This window comes from Mobula hypostoma, chromosome 12 (genome assembly GCF_963921235.1).
Source record: "Mobula hypostoma chromosome 12, sMobHyp1.1, whole genome shotgun sequence".
NCBI lineage: Eukaryota > Metazoa > Chordata > Chondrichthyes > Myliobatiformes > Myliobatidae > Mobula > Mobula hypostoma.
This window is the reverse complement of record NC_086108.1, coordinates 19456839-19482192: the sequence shown is the minus strand read 5'-3', so window position 1 is coordinate 19482192 and position 25354 is coordinate 19456839. Positions and strand designations below refer to the sequence as shown.

Below are 25354 nucleotides of genomic sequence, written 5' to 3'. Positions count from 1 at the left end.
CAATTCCGATTTCCTGGCATCCTCTGATGCCTCCAAGGTCGGCGCCTTTATAAATTCCTCAGCCTCCATTTCTACTGTTTGTCTTTTCTTTCTTTCGGGAATTTTAACCCAATCAATTTACTCCATCCCAAATTTAGCGTTCAAAATTGCGGACGAGAACCCCACTTATGTTACGTACCCCGTAACTGGGTTGCCAAACCAGCAGAAATGGATCACTCAGTTGGAGTCTGGATTACCAGAACTAAGAAAGTTTTATTAAAGAAACAAGCAACACGGTAATCGAAAGGATAATAAATGCAACAGTTCAGCAATGATAACCACACATGTGCACAGAATTAAGATAACAGCATCAGTCAAGCTCTATCGTTGTCTATGACCAATTTATGTCTTTATGTATGTAAATGACCAATTTCAAAGTGACACAAAAGTCCAGTTCGATTTAATAGTTCAGTTCGCAGTAATCGTTGCCATGGCGATGGACAACGTGGGGGGGGGGAGAGAGAGAACGAGAACGACTGAGCATTCAGAAACGGCTTCCACTCACAGACCGGCGATATTGCTCACAAGCAGCTTTCGGGTGGGTCCTTGGTGATGTCACCTGAGGTCACTGACTGTGACCCCTCCTCCAGATGCGGTCGATTTTCTGCAGTGAACCCGGCACCCAAGTGAGGGTGGACACACACCGGGTTCCCGCTGATCGTACCTTTCCACCCTGTGCGTTTAAGGTCCGGTACTTCCCACCGACTCGTGAGAGGCGCACCGCTTCCAGGGTCTCGTCACCTCGGGTGTCGTGTGTGTGTCCTGCCTTAGTGAACCTGTCCCTTTTTATCCCCCTGCTGGGGTATCGCCTGTCCATCACTTCAAATAGTTCAGGGTTCAAAGGGGGAGCCGCTCCAGACAGCTCTCTCTCCCGTCCCTTCATTACACATCTCCAGATGCTGCTTCATTGTTCCTTATCTCTCCTTCCCCTGAGGACAGGTGGCAGACCACTGCTGATGCCACTGGTGCAAGCCCAGGCCAGCAAACATCTTAATTTATGTGTATTCTCGTCACACTATATACTTCCATCCCCCATCAGGAAGGTCTCAAAGCTCTACGCTTCTTTTTGGATTCTAGATCTAATCAGTTCCCCTCTACCACCACTCTGCTCCGTCTAGCGGAATTAGTCCTTACTCTTAATAATTTCTCCTTTGGCTCCTCCCACTTCCTCCAAACTAAAGGTGCAGCTATGGGCACCCGTATGGGTCCTAGCTATGCTGCCTTTTTGTTGGCTTTGTGGAACAATCTATGTTCCGTGTCTATTCTGGTATCTGTCCCCCACTTTTCCTTCACTACATCGGCGACTGCATTGGTGCTGCTTCCTGCACGCATGCAGAGCTCGTTGACTTTATTAACTTTGCCTCCAACTTTCACCCTGCCCTCAAGTTTACCTGGTCCATTTCCGACACCTCCCTCCCCTTTCTAGATCTTTCTCTGTCTCTGTCTCTGGAGACAGCTTATCCACTGATGTCTACTATAACCCTACTGACTCTCACAGCTAACTGGACTATTCCTCTTCTCACCCTGTCTCTTGCAAAAACGCCATCCCCTTCTCGCAATTCCTCCGTCTCCGCCGCATCTGCTCTCAGGATGAGGCTTTTCATTCTAGGACGAGGGAGATGTCTTCCTTTCTTAAAGAAAGGGGCTTCCCTTCCTCCACTATCAACTCTGCTCTTAAACACATCTCCCCCATTTCACATACATCTATTCTCACTCCATCCTCCCGCCACCCCACTAGGAATAGGGTTCCCCTGGTCCTCACCTACCACTCCACCAGCCTCCGGGTCCAACATATTATTCTCCGTAACTTCCGCCACTTCCAATGGAATCTCACCACTAAGCACATCTTTCCCTCCCCCCCTCTCTCTGCATTCTGCAGGGATCTCTCCCTACGCAACTCCCTTGTCCATTCGTCCCCCCCATCCCTCCCCACTGATCTCCCTCCTGGCACTTATCCGTGTAAGCGGAACAAGTGCTACACATGCCCTTACACTTCCTCCCTTACCACCGTTCAGGGCCCCAAACAGTCCTTCCAGGTGAGGCAACACTTCACCTGTGAGTCGGCTGGGGTGATATACTGCATCCGGTGCTCCCGATGTGGCCTTTTATATATTGGCGAGACCTGACGCAGACTGGGAGACCGCTTTGCTGAACACCTACGTTCTGTCCGCCAGAGAAAGCAGGATCTCCCAGTGGCCACACATTTTAATTCCACATCCCATTCCCATTCTGACATGTCTATCCACGGCCTCCTCTACTGTAAAGATGAAGCCACACTCAGGTTGCAGGAACATCACCTTATATTCTGTCTGGGTAGCCTTCAACCTGATGGCATGAACATCGACTTCTCTAACTTCAGCTAATGCCCCACCTCCCCCTCGTACCCCATCTGTTACTTATTTTTATACACACATTCTTTCTCTCAATCTCCTTTTTCTCCCTCTGTCCCTCTGAATAAACCCCTTGCCCACCCCCCCCCACCTTGTCTTTCTTCCCGGACCTCCTGTCCCATGATCCTCTCGTATCCCTTTTGCCTATCACCTGTCCAGCTCTTGGCTCCATCCCTCCCCCTCCTGTCTTCTCCTATCATTTTGGATCTCCCCTCCCCCTCCAACTTTCAAATCCCTTGCTCACTCTTCCTTCAGTTAGTCCTGATGAAGGGTCTCGGCCTGAAACATCGACTGCACCTCTTCCTATAGATGCTGCCTGGCCTGCTGCGTTCGCCAGCAACTTTTATGTGTGTTGCTCCCCTTTCAAAATTCAAGTTGTACTTTTCTGCAATCATTGCAGCGAAAATTTCATGTGGTTGCTTCACGTTCAGTTCCTGGACGACTTCACTTTCGACGAGTTCGCTACTGCATTTGATTTCGATTGTTATCCTTTCTTCTTCCAATTGCATCTGCTCTTCATCTATCAATTCTTGGTCATGGGATGCCAAAACCTCTTCAACATCATCTTCATCTACTTCTACAAGCCAGACTCACTTTGTCCTTACTTCGTTCACCACGATTGAAACACTTAATTCCAAGCATCCTCAATTACTCCACCATTGTGTAAAGTTGTGAAATTTTCCAAAACAAAATTTCTCTGTCCCTCTTTCCTTTTTCAAAAAAAAGTCTGGCCAAGCTTCTATATTTGGTTAACGTAGCATAAAGTTTTCTTTTTCAGATAATCTTTTTGTGGGAGGAGGGAAGACTTGGGATGATCCATGTTAAATAGAGGTTTTTACAACAAATGGAAACTAGTAATTTTTGAGGTCTGTCACATATTTCAAAGGTAAGAAATTAGATTTTAAAAAATAGTTGATACATTAGTAAATACAAAAATCTTTTTGCAGTGCGCTTAAGAGCACAATGTTTTCTTTATTTAATTTTATTGCTTTTTAATGGTCTTCATTTGGTAAATCCATCTGGATATTTAATGTTTCTTTGTACAGCACATTTTAGAATTTTATATAATTATTATTCTACATAATTCGGCAGATTGCAAATCTTTTATTAATTTTCTTCCCACCTTGGAAGCGCTTCTCACACAAAATGTCCTGGTCTTATGTTTCTATCCTCAATTATTAAACTAAAAAAAGGAAACGTACCTACTAATTCAAATAAAATTGATGTCTGGGTAGATATTAAACTCAGCTGCTTCATATTTTTAATGTTGGTTGCTAATGTGTCAGTGCTAGCTGCATCCTCCTCGAGATTTCTTGCCAGGCTTTTGCACCACATCAGGAACATCTCTTGGGATCTGTTGTATGGAACTTTGATCATGTATTGTAGGGTGAAGTATTGTCAGTTATTAATTGTCCTCTGGGAGCTGTTTGTTCTGAACAAACTTGACTCAAATGCAATGGACTTGGAGGTGAATGTCTTTCCAATAGACTGGATGAGGTTTGAACTTGAAATTTTGATCCACTGACCTAAGCAGTTAAATTAAACTGAAGTATTCTGCATCTTCAAAGGATTTTTGAGTTTGCAGTTTATATTACTTCAAAGTTGTCATATTCCTGCATAATGCTTCTGTCAAATATTGACAGTTTCCACTTCCCCCAAGGAGAATGCATCATAATTTCTTTAATAAAAATTCCATAAATATTCTTCCACAGAAATTCTGCATCGTCTTTCGAAAGAGAAATGGAGAGGTACTCGGCAGTTAAATCGTGACGGAGCTAGACAGGTCTGCTACCTTTCTTTTAAAAAAAAAGGACTAATGGACTTCCACGTGAAAAGCAATTGATCCAATATCATGATTCTGTCAAAAAGCAGGAGTTACAGGGTGCTTGGAACAGTCTTCCAGTATTTGCATGAAGTCTGTCAGTATCCTCTCACTTGTGACGATGTGCCAGGCAGAACTGGCTTTATAGTTGAGCCAATGTTTGTAGCTTGCCAACTGCTCTGTTGAACTGGATGGCAGCATTTCCACAGGAAAGCCTATTATCTCAGAACTGTGGCTGCATCAAAACAACATTTGGTACAAAGCCTGATGAAAGACTCAATAGAGTGAGGGCAAAGTCTTGATCTAGAAAAGCATAAACATTGTTGCTGGAAAACAAGATAAGATGAGCTATAAGCACTTGAGTTTGGGAGCATCTGTGGAATCGAAGATTCAACAGTTTGGGCTGTACTCTCTCCAGCAGTTTTTCTTTCACTCACATGCCCTTGTAATTCCTTGAGTAATGTTTTCAGATTGTTGTTCTGTCTTGGCAACATTTTTTGATCCCTAAATAGTTATGCTTCCACTTGTATTGATATGATTTGCAGCTGTATACATGACAGATCTTTTACTTCAGATTGCATGACCGCAAATTTCATTCCTTATTGCTTAGTAGTCTCCCCTCAAATAAGGAAATAGTTTGATGTCAGATTATCCGGTAAGTGTTAAATATATGGAACTAACCTCCCAGGAGGATGTGTGGAGAGAAACCTGGAATTAAGTGTGCATTTGTTTGGTATTCTGCTTGCTGCAATATGAGTATTGAATGGATAGAAGAAGATATCTGAAAGATTGCCTTTTGCTTTTCTGGTGGAAGTAATATTTGGTCTTGTGATCTCATTGTAACTTTTGCGACCTTGCTTCCTCTAAGAATTTCATTCCATTTCCCAGTTTCCTTCCATCTCAAATATGTGAATTTTGATGTTTCATTTGTTGCTGTAAGTTGGTTATGGATTTGGCAGTGAGTGGAGGAATAGCGATTTCCAAAGGCTTATTATCACAGGTTTATCATCACCAGCATGTGTCGTGAAATTTGTTCACTTAGCAGCAGCAGTTCAATAATACATATTGTAGAAGAAAATAATAAATCAATTACAGTGTACTATATCAAATAGTTTAAAAATTGTGCAAAAAACAACAACAGAGAGAGGAAAGAACAAACCAGGTATATATCAGAGTGTTTAGGCAGGACTTATTAAATAAGAAAATAATGATGAGGTGCGTAAAGAGAGTAGTGAAAGCAAGTAGAAAGAGAGTAGTTTCAGAGAAACTGTATAGGGCAGAGTTAAAGGGAGAAGTTGTAATGGTCCAATAATTGACTCCATATTGAATTCTAACTGAACAGCAAGATGATTTTGTTGACTAGTGTTTAGGCAGAAGACAGGAGGATCCATAAAAGGAGAATTGAAGTGGTTAGGTTTGAGACACTCAGATTCAGTCCCTTGAGTTGAGGAAAGTGATCAATCACTTGAGCTGAGTTGTTTTGCCAGGGTAGAGGTGGCTGCATCATAAACAGAGGGTGGTATTGATTAAAGAGGAGTGCTTTGGGTTTTGGATTGTGGAACGGATTGAACTATATCAGTCACATTACGTGCAATTTGAAAGGTAATGGAATGGTGGACATCATTGAGTCCTAGCATATGTCCTGGAAATGGGCCCTTTTGCCTCCCACGTCTGTGCTGACCCTTGTACCCATCAGCGTTAAAGTTCAAAGTAAATTTACTGTCAAAGTATGTAATCGACACTGAGATTCATTTTCTTGTGGGCATAATAGAATCAATGAAAGACCACACCATCGGGGTAACAACCAGTGTGCAAAAGACAACAATCTGCGCAAATACAAAAAGACAGAAGAAATAATAATAATAAATGAATACAGTAAATATCGAGAACATGAGATGAAGAGTCCTTGAAAGTGAGTCCATAGGTCGTGGGAATATTTCAGTGATGGTGCAAGTGAAAGTTGAATGAAGTTATCCCATCTGGTTCAAGAGCCTGATAGTTGAGGGGTTGTAAAATGGAAGAGCATGTTCAAGGATCCAGTGAATGAAACAGGACACGCAAATTTTAAAATGGATATGTTTGGTATTTTTTTAAGAAACGAACAGTGAAACACTAAGTTGGGTGTCCAGCTAGGTGAGTGTTCATCTAAGTACCCAAAAGCACTACACCGTACATTCAGTTACCCTTTAAATGAATGGATACTCTGCTAAACCTCCCCGATTTATAAAATCGAAGAAGTAAGCATGCTACGAAAAGATATTTAACTAAAGAAACTGCGGGGGGCCTGTCTGTGTTTACAACATACTTTTCCAGTGGTCCTTCAGGACCATTCGTGAGGTCGGGCCCTGTGGATGACTGGAAAGAAAAAGCCAAGGTGCCCAGAACTGGAAGTGGGCTCCATTGCATCCTTTACCCTACCAATCGGAAACGAGCATCACAAACTTTAAATAAACCAATCAGCATGACGGAAGCAGCTTTCGAAAGGATTAAGCCACACCCACCAGAGGACGGGGGTAATAAACGTTGCTGAACCTGGTGGTGCAAGTCCTGAGGTTCCTGTACCTTCCTGAAGGCAGCAGCAAGAAGAGACGATGGTTAGTGGGGTATCCTTGATGGAGTGCTGTTTTTCTGCAACAACACTCTGTGTAGATGTGCCCAGTGGTGGGGAGGGCTTTGGCAGTGATGGACTTGCTCAGATCTGCTACCTTTCATCAGATTTTCTGTTCAAGGGCATTGGTGTTTCCATATCAGGCTCTGATGCAGCTAGACAATATAGTCTCCACCACACATCTATATTCAGATGTCATGTTGAACCTTTGCAGATTTCAAAGGAAGTAAAAGTGGTGCTGTGCTTTTTTTCTAAATTGCATTTGTTTGCTGGGTCCAGGGAAGGTCCACTGTAATGATGACATAATCCCATTTGCTCGCTGGAAGTGAGATCGAGCTGTGAAAGTGAACCAAGGGAGTGGTGTCTGCTCTATCGCACTGAAATGTGCCTTGAACCTGCTTCACCTGACAGTACTTTCCAGCCTGAGGGCTTCTCAGTTCACCGGATGGACTGTAATGTGCCATCAGGTAGTGCAGAAGTCGGAGGGGTCTGCTTCCAAATCAACTCCTCATAGCACTTGGAAGTGACGATCCAGCTGTTTTCCTGTTTACCTGCCATGGAATATCTATCCTGGCAGCAGTCCACGTCCCACCCCCCAGGCAGATGTGAAGCCTGCATATAATGAACATGATTAACAGCTTTGAAACAGGATAATCATGAGGACCTCATAGCAAGTGACTACGATGTCACAGTGCGCTGTGTGACATGATGTCATGGCAACTGTTGCCTCAGTGTCGGTAAACACAAAGGAGGGAGGCAGTGCATACATGCCCATTCACATCAGTTGTGCTTGAGGCTGAGCAACTTGAGAGTTTCAAGTTCCGAGGAGTGAACATCACCAATCGCCTGTCCTGGTCCAACTATGTAGAAAGTTCCCCAGCACTTCTGTTTCCTCAGGACAGGAGGCGACAGAAATTTGACCCTCACCGGTTTTTACTGATGTCCCGAGAAGGTATCCTGTCAGGATGCATCACAGCTTGGTGTGACAACTTCTCATCTCGAGACACAAAGAGTGAGACACAGCTTATCACACTGTGGAAACCAGCCTCCCCTCCATGGACTCTGTCAACACTTCTCACTGCCTGGGTAAGAGCAGACAGCAAAGTCAAAGACACCTCCCATATTGGATGTTCTCTCTTCATCTCCATTGGGCAGAAGATGCAAAAGAGTGTGCGCTAGGTTCAAGGGAAGCTTATAACAGCAGTATAAAAGACGACTGAGTTATATGCTAAAATGGACTTTTGACCTCACAATCTACCTCAACTGAGGCAGCACGGTACCATAGTGGCTAACATGATGCTTAACAGTGTCAGCTGTAAGATCAGGGTTCAATACCTGCTGCTGTCTTTATGAAGTTTATGCATTCTCCCATTACCGCATGGGTTTCCTCTGGGATCTCTACTTTCCTCGCTCACTCCAGGGACGTATGCTTAGGGTTAGTGAGTTGTAGGCATGCTATATGAGTGCCAGAAATGTGATGACACTAGCACAATCCTTGCTGATTTGTTTTGACACAAAATAACACATTTCACAGTTTTAATGTATATTTGACAAATAAAGCTGGTCTTATTATGGCCCTGTACATTACTGTGTACCTGCCCTGCACTTTCTATATAACTGTAGTTCTTTATTCTGCATTCTGTGTGCAATCTCGTTTTAATCTGAGACTCTGCCACCAACAGTTGGGCCATTGGTGAACTTGTAGATGGCATTTGAGTTGTGCCTAGTCACATGGTCATGAGTGTAGAGATTGGAGCAGTGGACTGAACACACATCATTGAGATGTGCCTGTCTTGATTGTCAGCAAGGACATGTTATTACTGACAGAAGTTGAGGATCCAACTGCAAAGGGAGTTTAAAAAAAAAAGGGACCAGGTTTTGAATCTTGTTGTTTAGTAGTGAGGAGGTGATGGTGAATACCGAGCTGTAATTGATTATATCCAGGTTCTGTGGTTTTCTTCCACATTTCAAAGATGTATGGGTTCGTCGGTTGATTGGTCATCTGAGTCTAATTGAGCTGTGCAGGCCTGTTGGGCCAGAAGGGCTTGTAACCACGCTGTACCTCTAAATAAAATAAAAATAAACAGCAGCCTGATGTTTGTTTTGCTGTCGAGGTGCTCCAAAGCTGAGTGGAGAGCCAGTGAGATTGCATCTGTTGTAGACTGCATCTAAACCGTGCTCTCTTCTCACTGCTGCCATCAAGAAGGAAGTGCAGGAACCTCAGGACCCACACTACCATGTTCAAGATCAGTTATTTTCCCCTCAACCATCAGGCTCTTGACCAGAGGGGACAACGTTACTCACTGAACTGTTCTCACAACTTTTGGATTCATTTTCACCGACTCTTTATCCCAGGTTCTTGATATTTATTGCTCAATTCTTTATCATTATTTATATTTCTTAAAATTTGCAGTTTGTCTTTTGTACTTTGGTTGTTTGTCCATCTTGTGTGTGGTCTTTAATTCTATTGTTTCTTTTGTAATGACTGTGAATGCCCACAAGAAATGAATCCCAGGGTTGTACATGGTGACGTATGTACTTTAATAATAATTTTACTTAGAATTTGGAACTTTGACTATTTGTGGTAGAAGAGTAAGATCCAGGTCCTTGCTCAGTTGAAGAATTTACTCTGATTTATCCTACTTTACTGCAAAAGAATTTTGTTGCCAATTTACTGTGAGAGACTTTGCTCTGTTAGGGAACAGAAATAAAGACACAGACCTCGATATAAAGTTAACCTTTTAATACGTGATCACGGGGAACCATTGTCTTCCAACTCTGCCAATGTCAGGTTACATCTTAAATTTATACAGTAAATTTTGGGCAATAGCCAACAGCTAAACATACTTGGTCAGCGATTTCAAGAAGTCTACTAATGGTTGCCACGCGATATACAAAATTAGAATTGCACGTCTACAGTCAGTTCGTCTATCAGCTGGGTGATCTCAGACAAAGGTTGGCAATACCTTATCAGTGGTATGATCTATTTCTTGCTATTAGCTTGCATGATCAAGGCAGTGTCTGCATCTTATCCTGTTGCCCTCATGACCCAAGTCTTGAGCAATATTTAGCTAGTTAAGCTTGACAACAAAATTTAATTCAAAATTTAATTTTCTTTTTAATTTTCTTCCTCACTGAGGCAGGAGTTAATTCTATCCATGACCAACTTCCTCACTGTGGAGTGAGTGCTACAGGGCAAGAGTTTTTGAGGCGGCTTACTCTGCCCCTCTGAGGCAGTGGTATAATTTGAAGCAGGTGGAACCTCAGACTGCAGAAGTGCAATGTTGATGAACTCCGGCCAGTTGGGCAACACAGACTCTCAGTCACTGCCAGGTGCTGATACCTTGCGAGGGTTCACCCATTTGAAGGAAGTTCTGAGGTTGTTCTCTGATACTGATCACAGGGTCACCGGAAGCAGTGGGGTTTGGCACAGGTGTAATGTTATTCCCTCTTTCAAAGTGTGCATAAAAGTGTGGATCAGCGAGTGAAGCATCACTACCAATTAGGCTGTCAGGTTTTGCCTTGTAGAAAGTAATGGTGTGCAAACCACAGGCCTTGCCCTCAGCCGACTGCACATCTCCTGGTTCATATAAGCTGGTTTGAGTACTCTGTATCTTTTCAAAGGCACGCACTCATCCATCCAGATCCTGATGAAGTTGGTGATGGCTTTGGCATATTCAGATCAGAAGACGAATCCGGAATATGGTCCAGTCCAACAATTCAATATAGCCCTGCCTGTGCTCCTCTGCCTCCCTTGACGGTTGTGGTCCTTATCACTGGTGCTGTGGTTCTCGGTCTCTGCCTCTGTGCGGGGAATAGAAGTACAGTCAAGTGATTAGACTTGTCAAAGTGTGGGTATGGAATGGCCTGGTAAAACATTCCTGATGGTAGTGTAACAGTGATCAAGTGTGTTGGCCCCAGGAAACATGTTGGTGGTAGTTTGTGAGAGGCTTCAAGCTAGCTTGGTTGAAGACCCCTGCGATGATTTGGAAGACATCAGGATGCACTGCCTCATGACTGCTGGTCATGGTACTCAGCTCCTCCAGTGCCAGCCTGAAGTTTGCTCTGGTGGAGTGTACACTGCAAGCAGGATGACGACAGTGAACTCCCTCAACACTTACAAGGGACAACACGACAGCCAGATATTCCAGGACTACAATATCAACTTGAGCAGAATCTCAGACCTCATTCTTTCTTTGTAGCATCCAAATGGACATTAATCCATGCTGACTGCAGTGGTTTGAGTAGGTCCACCACCATATTCTAACCAAAAGTAAATGCCCCATTTGTAAAGAATGTCCTCATGATAAACTAAACTTCATCTACTGTCCCTCTTGTACTGTCCTTCCCCAAATCCCTGATTCTTCTTCAGCAGATTGCATTTAGTTGAGCCATTTTACCAGTTCCTCTTTTGCATAAAATTTGGAAATATTTGGGAGTGGTTTTGTGCCCTTGGTATATCATGCTTGTATTTCTTGGAGAAACTTGAATTCTTGAGGTCTTGGCTGGAATGTGAGACCTGCATGCCAGAGTTAAAGGTCACCACACCACCCACAGTCTTTTCACATCACACAGTGTGACACCTTTGGAGATTTGCATTTTGAAAGAAGCCCTAATGATGCACATTCTACGAAGTGAGATCTGTGTGAGCATTCGTTCTTTTTCTTGTCCTGGTACCAGTGCTATTGTTGATAATTTTTTTGATAAACAAATGCAAACTGGAATAAACATCCCTGCTTATTTTGAGGGCAGGACAATGTGTTCACACTGAACAATAATATGTAATGTGATTGTTTTGCGTCAATAAAGTTGAGTGGTAATGATACGTTCAAGTGTTGAAAACTGTTATATGTCGAAAGGTTGTGGGAACTTCTTCATACTTTTTTTCGAACTATTTTAACTGAACTTTGTTTTTTTTCTCCCCTCAGATATTCATTAGGCTTGATCCCCACAAAGCAGGGTCTACACCTCTGTGAGAAAGTTTCAGCATCATCATTCTGCAGGTATGAATTAAGAAATGACAGACTCCAGGGTGGAGTAGAAATGTTTCAGAATGCCTTGCTTCCGGTAATATTGGACAAATCATACATGTTAATCGTTGAATGGAAAGAAATTTGCATGACAGAGAAATCACACAGTCTCTTTTTTTCCTTCTAACCCTGCTGTCAGTTCAGTTGCTTTATATAATGTCCTGGTGTTGTCTGTCTTCACTTAGGGATCACATAACAACGTTATTTATTACGTATTGCACAACTGAAGCATGCCGCCATAAACACATTCCTGAAATAACTTGGTCCAGAAACATTTGGGAAAGGTTATCACGATAGAGGGTCAATTAAAAATTGCCACTTGGCAAAATTGGGAGCAGGGCTGCTGCAGATAATTTATAATTTTGTAGCACAATTTAATAGTATAGTTGCCTGTTCTATTGAATGGCAATAGTATCAGTTTGGTTATTTTCATTTGATTTGAAAAATAATCAGTGCTCTTCTTTTGGTAGTAGCTTTCAGTTTAAACTGACTTAGCAAAAGCTGTGGACTATTCACTGGAAGTACCTTGTTGGATTTTTGGCTGCTATATTAGTATTTGATGAAAGTGCATGTGGCAATTTAGCAATTGTTTCTGATTAGATTGCATCTTTTTTTTCCTGTCAGTAGTCTAAGTAAATCAGACAGCAGAAGTCTGATTCCTGTAGATGTGAATAGTGATGCAGCCTGATTGATGTTGAACTGTCACTATTGTTGATGCTTTGTGTTCTGTTTCCTGCTCTTACTGTGGTTTATCACTGCTTCTGGTTTCTCTCATCGGGCTTGTTTATTTACCATTCTGCCCCTTTGTCCTTCACTAATTTAAATGTCATCAGTGTCTTGTAGCGCTTAGCGCTGTTAATATTGCTCACAGAAACAGATTTAAAGATTATTTTGACCACCATATTCATGATGAACCAAATAGCTCTATACTGTGTAAAACATTTTCTTTGATAATATGCTATAGTTCTCCAAGGGAAATGTGTTTGGAAGATAATAATTGGTAAACTAGGAAAAACAAACTTTTTATTCAGTTTTCATTCTGAATTTTCCAAGTTTGTTTTTAATTTTTAAACAAATCACCATGATAAATTTCTTAATTTGTAGCATTGACTGTGTGCTTGTATTCTCTCCATTTGAGATCTCCTGATTCCGAGCTTCCTCTTAACCAGGTTTAACTTGGCCATGTACGTCTCTGGTGCTTCCTTTCTTCCTCCTCCTCTTATTCTCCCTCAATGTGTGTGCTCTGTCTCCCTGCTCACTTTCCCTACTTTACCTACTCTTGTCCCGATTCTACTTCATGCTTTTCTAATCATCAGGTAGAGAGAGCAAAAGCTCTAGTCAGTAAGTTGATACTTGAAATTGTATGCAGCCTTCTTTTAAATATGTACACTTTTTGTAATCATTTGTTCACCCATTTGCTAAGATTGAAGAGAATGTAAAACAATACGACAGCATTGAAGGAAAATTACACAAGGTACAGTGCCTTGGTACTGAATTCTGGTTATGAGGTACACAGCAGGTTCTTGCCCTGCGTTGTCAGAGTTTCACTGTCCAATCAAATCACTTTTTGATGAGGCTGTAATGTTTTAGTTTAAATAAACTTTAGGAAAGACTTCCAAAAAGTAACAGATAATTTAATGGCATCCGTTAGTCTTGCGAGACCATGGATCTGCGCCTGGAAAGTCTTCACTCTCCAGGGCGCAGGCCTGGGCAAGGTCGTATGTAAGACCAGCAGTTGCCCATGCTGCAAGTCTCCCCTCTCCACGACACCAGTGTTGTCCAAGGGAAGGGCTTTAGGACCCATACAGCTTGGCACCAGTGTCATCGCAGAGCAATGTGTGATTAAGTGCCTTGCTCAAGGACACAACACACGTTGCCTCGGCTGAGGCTCGAACTCACGACCTTCAGGTTGCTAGTCCAATGCCTTAACCACTTGGCCATGTGCCCACAGATAATTTAATATATAAATGTATTAGTGCTTTATAAAGCAAATCATTTGGTGATATTGTTTAATCTTTTTTTAAATTTGAGATGCAGCATGGAGTATGTCCTTGGAGCTGCACTGCCCAGCAGTTCCTCTGATTTAACCCTAGCCTAATCACAGGACAATTTACAAAGACCAATTAACTGATCAAGCGGTAGGTCTTTGCAATGTGGGAGAAAACTGGAGCACTTGGAAGAAACCCAGGCAGTCACAGGTAGAATGTACAAGCTCCTTATTGGCAGTGGTGTGAATCGCCTGCTCTGTAAAGCGCTGTGCAACCACTACGCTACCATGCCACTCTGCTTCGGATTGGAAGTTGTTCTTATGACCAACCTGTGAGGGTTTTGAGATTTTGTGCAATCCAGCAATAGGGTTGCATATTCACCAGACCAATTGATATAAATAACACCCATGATGAATTGGGATGGAGGAAGAAGGTGGTTGAAATCATGGATGCAAAGAATAAAATATAGGAAGCTGAGTGGTGCAGACAGTGTATGCAGATAAAGGAATTTTGCAGTAAATAACCATAAGAACTGTATTTTCAGAATTTTCAAGGTGTATGCAATATAAGTTTACTTTGGCATGTGGATAATATATTGCAAAATTGAAGCAACATTCTGCTGAATACAGGTATCTCATACTTTTTCCATGTATTCTGAATCAAGTGCTGCTGTGATAGATGGCATTTTCTGTCTTCGTGGACCACATTTCTGAACAAAGGCAGGAACTTTGGTTCATGTCTGGAATTGCAGTCAGATGTGAAACATTTCTCACAAGTTGACCAGAGGCCTAGTTGATATTTACCCAGCTATGTTGAAGCTATAATACCTGATTTCTCCCTGAGGAACTTTGTATTTCTTAATGGAAGTTCAAGTTTAATTGTCACTCAACCATGTCTCTGAATACAGCCAAGCAAAACAGCATTCCTTTGGTACCAAGGTGCTGAACACAGTACCGGCCGTCACACGGAGCATATATAATTATGATAGCAAGAAAGAAGCCCAAGTCCCAGGGTATCATGGCCCGTAGATTGATGGTGCACAGATATTGTCCTTGAGCCATGTTTCCACAAGAACAAGCCAACGGCGTTCCTCATACTGAGTAACTGCAGCCGCAGATGAACGCAATCCAGTTCGTCTTCCACCACTGTACACTGTAAAGCAGCACTAATGGGAAGGGCCAGGCCCCCAACCCAGTATGAATTCTCGTGCCACACAGCCAGCTCTGGAGCCTTTTATCCCAGGGGCTGCAACAGGCAATCCTGAGGCGCGAGGGCCTTGTCCACTCCCCGCATCAGAGGCCGTGCAGTTCCCCTGCCATTGGTCTTGCCAAAACAGAACAGTAAATGAGGTTTGCAGTATTCGATACTACCATTGTCCTACAGGGCACCAAAAGACAATCATCTGTTGGATTGTGCTTCGCCTCTGACACCACTTTCCTTGGGTGGCTGAAGCAGGCTGCGACACGATATGCAACAACTGGGGTGGCATGGTAGTGTAGTGGTTAGCACAATGCTTTACAGTACAGGTGACCTGGGTTCAATTCCTGTTGCTGCCTGTAAGAAATTTGTATGTTCTTCCTGTGACTGTGTGGGTTTCCTCCTGGTGCCCTGGTTTTCTCCCACAGTCCAAAGATGTAGCGGTTAGTAGGTTAATTGATAATTTAAATTGTCCTGTGATTAGGCTAAGGTTACATCAGGGTTTGAAGGGCCTAATCCGTGCTGTATCTCAATAAATAAATGAAGTCCATCTCCATTGCTATCCAGCAACTCACTGGTGGGATGGACCAGCCGTACTTGATGTTCCTGACAACCAGCCGTGCCTTGTGATCATGAAAAAGACATAAAGGGTGAATGTTTTTACCCTTGGTTGGACAAGAGTGGCTGCTGCATCCAAGTACATTGCCATCTCACCAAAAAGCAATTTAAGGGCATTTTCTTTGTATGTTAAATTAATCTGGATTTTTGGAAAAGGACTCAGATGTTGTTGCTTGTTGAATACTGAATAAAGGCAGTAATGTATTCAATAAATACTTTTGGTATCCAATATAAGTCATTAGCTTGACGATGTCATCTCTAAATAACTTGGATGAGTGTTTGCAGATACTAGCTTTTCAACACAACTGGGAAAGACTGCCTGGCATATATTAAAGCTTTAAGTGTCTTTTGATTGTGGTAGTTGTAAATCACAACCTGTTTAAATCTGATGTGGTTAAGTCTCTGGTCTCTTTAGAAACTGCAGTGCTGATTGGTGTACTTCAGTACTCATTTCGAATGAGATTCTCAATTACTGATCTATTTTGGTTGGTATGGCTACCGGTAAGAATTGTGTACTTTCAGTGCCAAGGTATTTGAGGAAACCAGCTTGTGCTAGATTTTCTTTTGGCACTTCACAGCTGTACAAATAGAGGGCTGAATTCTTGTGCTTGGTCACTGATTGTTGAAAAAGGGTGATATTTGCTTCAAGGTGCAATAAGCATTTGATTCTGTGTTAAATAAAAACAAAATTGTGCTCTTTTCTGCAGGAGACGTCTCCCCACAATAATGGTAAAGCTGCGTATGGCTCAAAACCTGAGAACAGCAATTACTTTCATTGAGCAAGGACGTATCCTTTTGAAACATTCCCATGGGATGAAGTACCAGTTTAAGTCCACTTAAACCTGAAGTGGGACGAGAACGCTTAAAAATCTGACAAAAATGACGAGTATCGTCACAAAACTGCAGAGGTTAACTGTGTATTCTTTGCAATGTCTGTTTCCTCACTGTTTTCCTTCTGGTTTTGTTCCTTGTTGAAGTTTAGTCATATTTTGTTTAATTTCTCCATGTCACTGCTATCCATTGGAGTTATTTACTGCTGTCAGGACTCGATTCTTCTGTTTTTTGCCACCTTGCTGTTTCACAGTTTTCCTTCAGTTTGTTGAGTGCTTGCAATGTTTCATCACACTTTAATTGCTGTTTCTCAGTACTCCATTTGCATCACAGTGATTAACGTTTTGTTTTGTATCTTGTCATTGCTCTGGAAAAGCAAGCAATAGAAAATGAAAATTGGTAGGTTTGCACTAAGGTTCCCAAGCCGAAACTGGAATTATTTCAGTAGGGACAAAATCATAGTTCTTTTTTAATGAGTCTTCTATTTCTTGTTGTTCGCTGATTTCATTCCGTCTGACTGTCATGGAATGTGAAAATGGTAGCGAATTGAAAGAGATCTTTTCAACCTCAGGCCAAGATTCCTTTCTCTTTTTCCCCTGCACAATTTTTAATTTGATCTGTCTTATGCCTGCGCAGTTTGTGCTGAAAATGTGAAATTGGGGTGGTGATCATTTTCAGTTTACTTGTTGTTTGAAGTATGGTTAATGTTAGAGGAATGAAGTTAGTTGATGGAAGAGTCCATTTTTTAAAATGTAATTTGGTTAATATTTTAACGTAATTCTGAACTGGTTCTGAAATATTTTAGTTTGACAGGTCAAATTTGAAAGAATATAATATTAATTCTTGGCAACGTAGATCTTGGGGTCCATGTCCATAGGACACTCAAAGCTGCTGCGCAGGTGGACAGTCTTGTAAAGAAAGCGTATAGTGTGTTGGCCTTCATCAACCATGGGATTGTGTTCCAGAGCTGTGAGGTAATGTTGCCTGTAATGTAAGATTACATGTTAATGTAATGTAAGACCTTGGTCAGATCCCACTTGTAATACTGTGCTCAGTTCTGTTCACCTCGCTACAGAAAGGATGTGAATACTGTAGAGAGAGTGCAGAGGAGATTTACAAGGATGTTGCCTGGATTGGAGAGCATGCCTTATGAGAATAGGTTGAGTGAACATGGTCTTTTCTCCTTGGATCGAAGGAAGATGAGAGTTGACCTGATAGAGGTGTATAAGATGATGAGATCCATTGATTGTGTGGCTAGCCAGAGGCTTTTTTCCAGGGCTGAAATGGCTAATATGAGGGGGCATAATTTTAAGGTACTTGGAAGTAGGTATGGGTGGGGGGATGTCAGAGGTAAATTTTTCACGGAGTGGTGGGTGTATGGAATGCACTGCTGGAGGGGGATACAAAAGGGTCCTTTAAGAGCCTCTTAGATAGATACATGGAACTTAGAAAAATAGAGGGCTATGCAGTAGGATAATTCTCAGTAGGTAATTCATGGTCGACACAACATTGTGGGCTGAAGGGCCTGTAATGTGCTGTAGATTTCTATGTTCTGTAGTGGATCACTCAATGGAATTTAAGGGAAGGTATTATCTGTTTCAGGTATTTTAGTTTATAAAGAGGACCTGCTGTTTGTGGCTGTATGGATGGACATAGACACTTGGTGAAAAGATCTTGAAAGTTCTGGTGAGCAAGGAGATCTGGGCTGCTTAATTATCTTAGAATATTCAGTTGTGTAAGGCCACATTTTGTATGTTAACAATAAAGATGTATCAAAGGGCAAATGGGCATAGAATGTAAAACGTAATCTCACTTTAATGTAAGAATATCGTTTATATTTTGAATTGAAATGACATGAAATCTATAAGAACAACTATGCCAATGACTGAAGTTCAACATTGTGATGAAATCGATCAGGTTATGTATAAACTGGAAAGAAAATGACAACTTTTTAATTATGATTAATTCTAACCATGTGTTATTTCAGAAAATAATTGATTATGGGAACTGTGCATTTGGTAAATTGGTTATTGTTAAATCATACAGTTAAGTCTAAGTGAGAAGCGATTGTATTTGACGTTAATACTCTATCACTTCTCACAATGAACAGTGATTACTAGTTCCTGCTATTCAAGTACTAGCATTCCTTCATCCCACCTATTGCCATCTTTTAAATCACATCCAACATCTTCACAGCCTCCCAAGATCATTTTGTTCCCTTTTTATCTCTCTTCTTCACTGTCCTCAGTCCATTCACTGGTGTTCGTATTTCCACACATCAGTTCCTCCTTCAACCACACCAGAGTAATGCCCTTTTTCACCAGATCTAAAAAAATGAACTGTCGTCTTCTGTACACTATTCCATAACTGTGAAATTGAACTTGAGGAATGCAGCACATTTGAGAATCTCAGTCTTTGAAAGCCAGATACACGTAGATGTTGAAACTGAGCAGGAAAACTAAGAGATTTTCACAATAGCTCAAAGTAAATTTATTTGAAGTATATGTCACCATGTTCAACCCTTTTCTTGAGGGTGTACTGAATAAATCCATGATAGAATAATAACCATAACAAATCAATGAAAGACCATACCAGCTTGGGTGTTCAACCAGTCTGCAAAGGACAGAAACTGCAAATACAAAAAGAAAGAAATAATAATAAACAAACAAATAAATAAACAAGCAATGAATATCAAGAACATGAGGTGAAGAGTCTTTGAAATTAAGTCCACAGGTTGTGGCACGTTTCAATGATGGGGCAAATGAAGTTGAGTGAAGATAGCCCCTTCAGTTGAAAAGCCTGATGGTTGAGGGGTAATAATTGTTCTTGAACCTGGTGGTGGGAGTCCTGAGGCTTCCTTCCACCTTCCTGATGGTAGCAGCAAGAAGAGAGCATGTCCTGGGTGCTGGGGGTCTCTGATGATGGATGCTGCTTTCCTGTGATTACATTTTGTGTAGATGTACTCAATGGTGGAGAGGGCATGCATGTATCAAGAGAAGTTGAGTACGAGAATCCTGGAAAAAGATAACTTTTAATAATGGTATTTCTTGAAGCAGCACTGAAATATCAGTTCAAAATTACTCAGCAAAATAAGTTTTAATAATATGGAGTATTTTTAGAAGCAACTTTTATTTTAATCTGTTTTAACAGAGTATGTTGATAAATTTACTGATCATTGAAGCTTCATCTAAAAAATGTTTATTGTACTATTCCTAGGAAGTCCTTGTGAGTGTCTCAGTTTGTATTAATCAAGCTTATTGTATTTTGATTGAATAAATTTAACATTGTCTAATCGTGAAGTATTGTGAAGTTTGGACAGCTGGTCATGATAACAGATCACATTATACAGATCACTGCTACTCTGTTACGGCCTATTGCACACGAGAAAGTTAAGACTGGTGCCTTAAAAAAAGATTTTTGTGGCAACTCTTTAGAGTTATTAAGAAAATTAATTTGATTGTATATAAGCTTTGGCTAACAATGCAAACATTGGAAGCCAAGAGCTCATATGTTGCAAACTTCTAAGAAATTTGTTTATTTTTTGTTTGAGAATAATGCCAGTCACTTTGTTTGAATATTTGCTTTTAGAATTGTATTTTGGCATTTCCACTCGTTTCTTTAGAAGTTTTCTGCATGCAATTTGGCTATGTTACAGCTTCCATGTGGAAACCCGGAGTGTTGCTCAATAATTAACTGCATTATATTTCTGATTTTTTTTTTTGCTATTGTCTGGAACAGTAGAACTTGTAAAATGATTATAGTATGCTTTCTAGCTTCAAGCAACTTTTAAACCTGGCAATCAAGCCTGTGATATCATGGGCCTTTTTCTGCATACAATCGGAAGAAGAAGGCTGCGAGTGAACAGCTGATTTTTTGGAGCGAAGAGAGTTTTTTGCTACTCGTGTAAAACAGAGACGAGACTGTGCAGGCGCGTGACGTCAGCCAGTAGTGTGCAAAAGGTTTAAAAAGGCAAGGAATCTTTACCAGTTTTTGATTTGGAGCAAGAAGGCTGTGAGTGAACAGCTGATGTTCTTCGGAGTGAAGGGAGTTTTTTACTACAGGGGGTAAAAGAGGCGAGACTGCGCAGGCGCATGACATCAGCCTGTAGCGTGTGAAAGGTTTAAAAAGAAGACCGCCATATCCAGCAGGCAGCGTCGGAGCGGGCAGCGGAGTGAGAGGTGGCAGAGTGGTAGGGCTTTGGCTCAACAGGCTTGGGCGGTAATGGGACGAGGTGAGGTAGGTTGAACTGTGTTAATTGCCGAAAGGAGGTAGTATGAGTGTGAGGCCAGTTTTCTGTGCTCAGTGTCAGATGTGGGGGGTCCTGGAGTCTCCCACCCTCCCAGACGGCCATATCTGCACCAGGTGTGTCGAGCTGCAGCTCCTGAGGGACCGAGTTAGGAAACTGGAGATGCAGCTCGATGACCTTCGCCTGGTCAGGGAAAGTGAGGAGGTGACAGAGAGGAGTTATAGGCAGGTGGTCACACCAGGGCCACGAGACACAGACAGGTGGGTCACAGTCAGGAGGGGGAAGGGAAAGAGTCAGGTACGAGAGAGTACCCCTGTGGCTGTACCCCTTTGACAATAAGTACTCCTGTTTGAGTACCGTTGGGGAAAACAGCCTACCTGGGGAAAGCGGCAGTGGCCGTGCCTCTGGCACAGAGTCTGGCCCTGTAGCTCAGAAGGGTAGAGAAGGGAAGAGGAAGGCAGTAGTGATAGGGGACTCTATAGTTAGGGGGTCAGACGGACGATTCTGTAGATGCAAGAAAGAAACTCGGATGGTAGTTTGCCTCCCAGGTGACAGGGTCCGGGATGTTTTGGATCGCTCCTGCAGTGGGAGGGAGAACAACCAGAGATCGTGGTACATATTTGTACCAATGACGTAAGTAGGAAGAGGGAAGAGGTCCTGAAAAAAGACTACAGGGAGTTCGGAAGGAAGTTGAGAGGCAGGACTGCAAAGGTAGTAATCTTGGGATTACTGCCTGTGTCACGTGACAGTGAGTATAGGAATAGAATGAGGTGGAGGATAAATGCGTGGCTGAGGGATTGGAGCGGGGGCAGGGATTCAGATTCTGGATCATTGGGACCTCTTTTGGGGCAGGTGTGACCTGTACAAAAAGGACGGGTTGCACTTGAATCCCAGGGGGACCAATATCCTGCTGGGGAGGTTACTAAGGCTACTGGGGAGAGTTTAAACTAGAATTGTTGGGAGGTGGGAACTGAACTGAAGAGACTGGGGAAGAGGAGGTTGGCTCCCAAATAGAGAAAGCTTGTAGACAGTGCAAGAGGGAGGATAGGCAGGTGATAGAGAAGGGATGTGCTCAGACTGAAGGTTTGAGATGTGTCTATTTTAATGCAAGGAGTGTTGTGAACAAAGCGGATGAGCTTAGAGCGTGGATCAGTACTTGGAGATAGGATGTAGTGGCCATTACAGAGACTTGGATGGCTCAGGGACAGGAATGGTTACTTCAAGTGCCGGGTTTTAGATGTTTCAGAAAGGACAGGGAGGGAGGCAAAAGAAGTGGGGGTGTGGCACTGTTGATCAGAGATAGTGTCAAGGCTGCAGAAAAGGTGGATGTCATGGTGGGATTGTCTATGGAGTCTCTGTGGGTGGAGGTGAGGAACAGGAAGGGGCCAATAACTTTACTGGGTGTTTTTTACAGGCCGCCCAATAGTAACAGGGATATCGAGGAGCAGATAGGGAAACAGATCCTGGAAAAGTGTAATAATAACAGAGTTATCATGGGAGATTTTAATTTCGGAAATATCAATTGGCATCTCCCAAGAGCGAGGAGTTTAGATGGGGTGGAGTTTGTTAGGTGTGTTCAGGAAGGTTTCTTGACACAATGTGTCCATAAGCCTACAAGAGGAGAAGCTGTACTTGATTTGGTATTGTGAAATGAACCTGGTCAGGTGTCAGATCTCTCAACGGGAGAGCTTCAAGATCGCCACCATCATGCCAGTGCCAAAGCATTCCACTGCCACGGGCCTGAATGACTCCCGCTCAGTTGCACTCACCCCCATCATTGCAAAGTGCTTTGAGAGACTGGTTCTATCACATCTGAAACCCTGTCTGCCCACTACCCTGGACCCCCATCAATTTGCCTTTCGCACCAACAGGTCAACAGAGGACGCCATCTCCACGACACTTCACTCTGCCCTGACCCACCTGGACAGTCCCAACTCTTACATCAGAATGCTGTTCATTGACTTTAGTTCGGCAATCAATACTGTGATCCCCTTCAAGCTGATAGCCAAACTTTGCCAGCTTGGTATCAGCTCATCCCTCTGCAATTGGACCTTGGACTTTCTGACTAACAGACCCCAATCAGTTAAATTAGACATCCTGTCCTCCTCCACTCTCACCCTGAACACCAGCATGCCTCAAGGCTGTGTGCTGAGTCCTCTTCTGTAATTCCTTTTCACCTATGACTGCATTCCTGTACATGGTTCTAACTCCATAATCAAGTTCACAGACGACACTACGGTGTTTGTCCTGATCAGAGGGGATGACGAGATGGCCTACAGGGATGAGGTCCAGCACCTGGCCGCGTGGTATGCCGACAACAACCTGGCCCTTAACACCCAGAAGACCAAGGAGATTATTGTGGACTTCTGGCATGCTAGGAGCCACGCTCACGTCCCCATCTATATCAATGGAGCTGTGGTGGAGCGTGTATCAAGCTTCAAATTCCTTGGTGTCCACATTTCCGAGGATCTCACCTAGTCCCTGAACTCCTCCATCCTGATCAAAAAGGCACAACAGCGCCTTTATTTCCTGCGGAGTATCAAGAAAGCTCACCTCTGTCCCAGGATACTGACGGACTTCTTCTACTGTACCATTCAGAGCCGACTCACCAACTGCATCTCAGTGTGGTATGGCAATTGTCCCGTATTGGACTGCAAAGCACTCCAGTGTGTCGTGAAAACTGCCCAGTGGATTATCGGCACCCAATTGCCCACCATTGAGAACATCTACCATAAACGCTGCCTTGGCAGGGCGAAAAGCATTATCAAGGATATTTCTCTTTCTTTTTTCAATCTTTTTATTGATTTTTAAAAAAAGTGTATACAAACCAGAGGAGAATATCTCTGGTATATATGTCAGTAACAGTACATACAGAAGGTAAAATAAACAATATCAGAATCACACAGTGTTCATCTACAAAGCATAAATATAATATAGAATGTATAATACAGAGGAAAAAAAAGAGTGTAATTCATTCTTCTCTTATCGATTTATGAAGAAAGCAAGGAGTATTAGAAATTTTTATATATTTAAAAAAAAAGAAAAAAAAACACTACTATTCTAAACAGGGCAAAAAAAGGACTGGGCCGTCCATCCTGAGTGAAAAACCAATCAAGGATGCATCTCACCCGAACCATGGACTTTTTACTTTTCTCCCATGGGGTAGGCGCTACAGGGGCCTCCGCTCCCGCACCAGTAGGCACAGGAAGAGCTTCCCTGAGGCTGTGACCCTGCTGAACCTCACATCACAGCGCTAAGTAATACTGCACCCATATTGTACTGTCTCAGTACTTTTATATTTGTGTGCTGTAGCACTTACCTTTTATTCACACTTATTTTGTAAATAATACTCTTTGCATTTCTGGTGAGATGCTAACTGCATTTCATTGGCTTTGTATCTGTACTCGGCACAATGGCAATAAAGTTGAATCTAATCTAAAGTTTTGGAGATAGTGATCATACTTCTGTCTCCTTTACAATAGCATTGGAGAAAGATAGGAACAGACAAATCAGAAAAGCGTTTAATTGGAGTAAGGGGAATTATGAGGCTATCCGGCAAGAAATTGGAGGCTTAAATTGGAAACAGATGTTCTCAGGACAAAGTACGAAAGAAATGTGGCAAATATTTAGGGGATATTTGTGTGGAGTTCTGCATAGGTGCGTTCCAATGAGACAGAAGTTATGGTAGGGTACAGGAACCGTGGTGTACAAAGGCTGTAATAAATCTAGTCAAGAAGAAAAGAAAAGCTTACAAAAGGTTCAGAGAGCTAGGTAATGTTAGAGATCTGGAAGATTATAAGGCTAATAGGAAGGAGCTTAAGAAGGAAATTGGGAGAGCCAGAAGGGGCCATGAGAAGGCCTTGGCGGGCAGGATTAAGGAAAACCCCAAGGCATTCTACAGGTATTTGAAGAGTAAGAGGATAAGACGTGAAAGAATAGGACCTAACAAGTGTGACAGTGGGAAAATGTGTATGGAACCGGAGAAAATAGCAGAGGTACTTAATGAATACTTTACTTCAGTATTCACTATGGAAAAGGATCTTGGTGATTGCAGTGATGACTTTCAGCTGACTAAAAAGCTTGAGCATGTAGATATTAAGAAAGAGGATGTACTGGAGCTTTTGGAAAGCATCAAGTTGGATAAGTTGCCAGGACTGGATGAGATGTACCTCAGCCAACTGTGGGAGGCGAGAGAAGAGATTGCTGAGCCTCTGGCTGTGATCTTTGCATCAGAGGTTCTGGAGGATTGGGGGGTTGTGAATGTTGTTCCTTCATTCAAGAAAGGGAGTAGAGATAGCCCAGGAAATTACAGACCAGTGAGTCTTACCTCAGTGGTTGGTAAGTTGATGGAGAAAATCCTGAGAGGCAGGGTTTATGAATATTTGGAGAGGTAAAATATGATTAGGGGTAGTCAGCATGGCTTTGTCAAGGGCAGGTTGTGCCTTACGAGCCCGATTGGACTTTTTGAGGATGTGACTGAACACATTGATGAAGTAGATGTAGTGTATATGGATTTTAGCAAGGCATTTGATAAGGTACCCCATGCAAGGCTTATTGAGAAAGTAAGGAGGCATGGGATCCAAGG

The 25354-nt window shown here is 42.4% G+C and overlaps 1 protein-coding gene across 1 annotated transcript in view; it reads left to right on the top strand.

The window, feature by feature from the left end:
• Window positions 1-25354, top strand: part of imp3 (IMP U3 small nucleolar ribonucleoprotein 3) — a 222851-nt gene that overhangs the window by 72749 nt on the left and 124748 nt on the right. The window contains exons 3-4 of the mRNA XM_063064874.1: window positions 11788-11862; window positions 16400-16479. Of these exons, the coding sequence (XP_062920944.1) occupies window positions 11788-11862; window positions 16400-16479 (155 nt within the window). The remainder of the gene's footprint in view (window positions 1-11787; window positions 11863-16399; window positions 16480-25354) is intronic.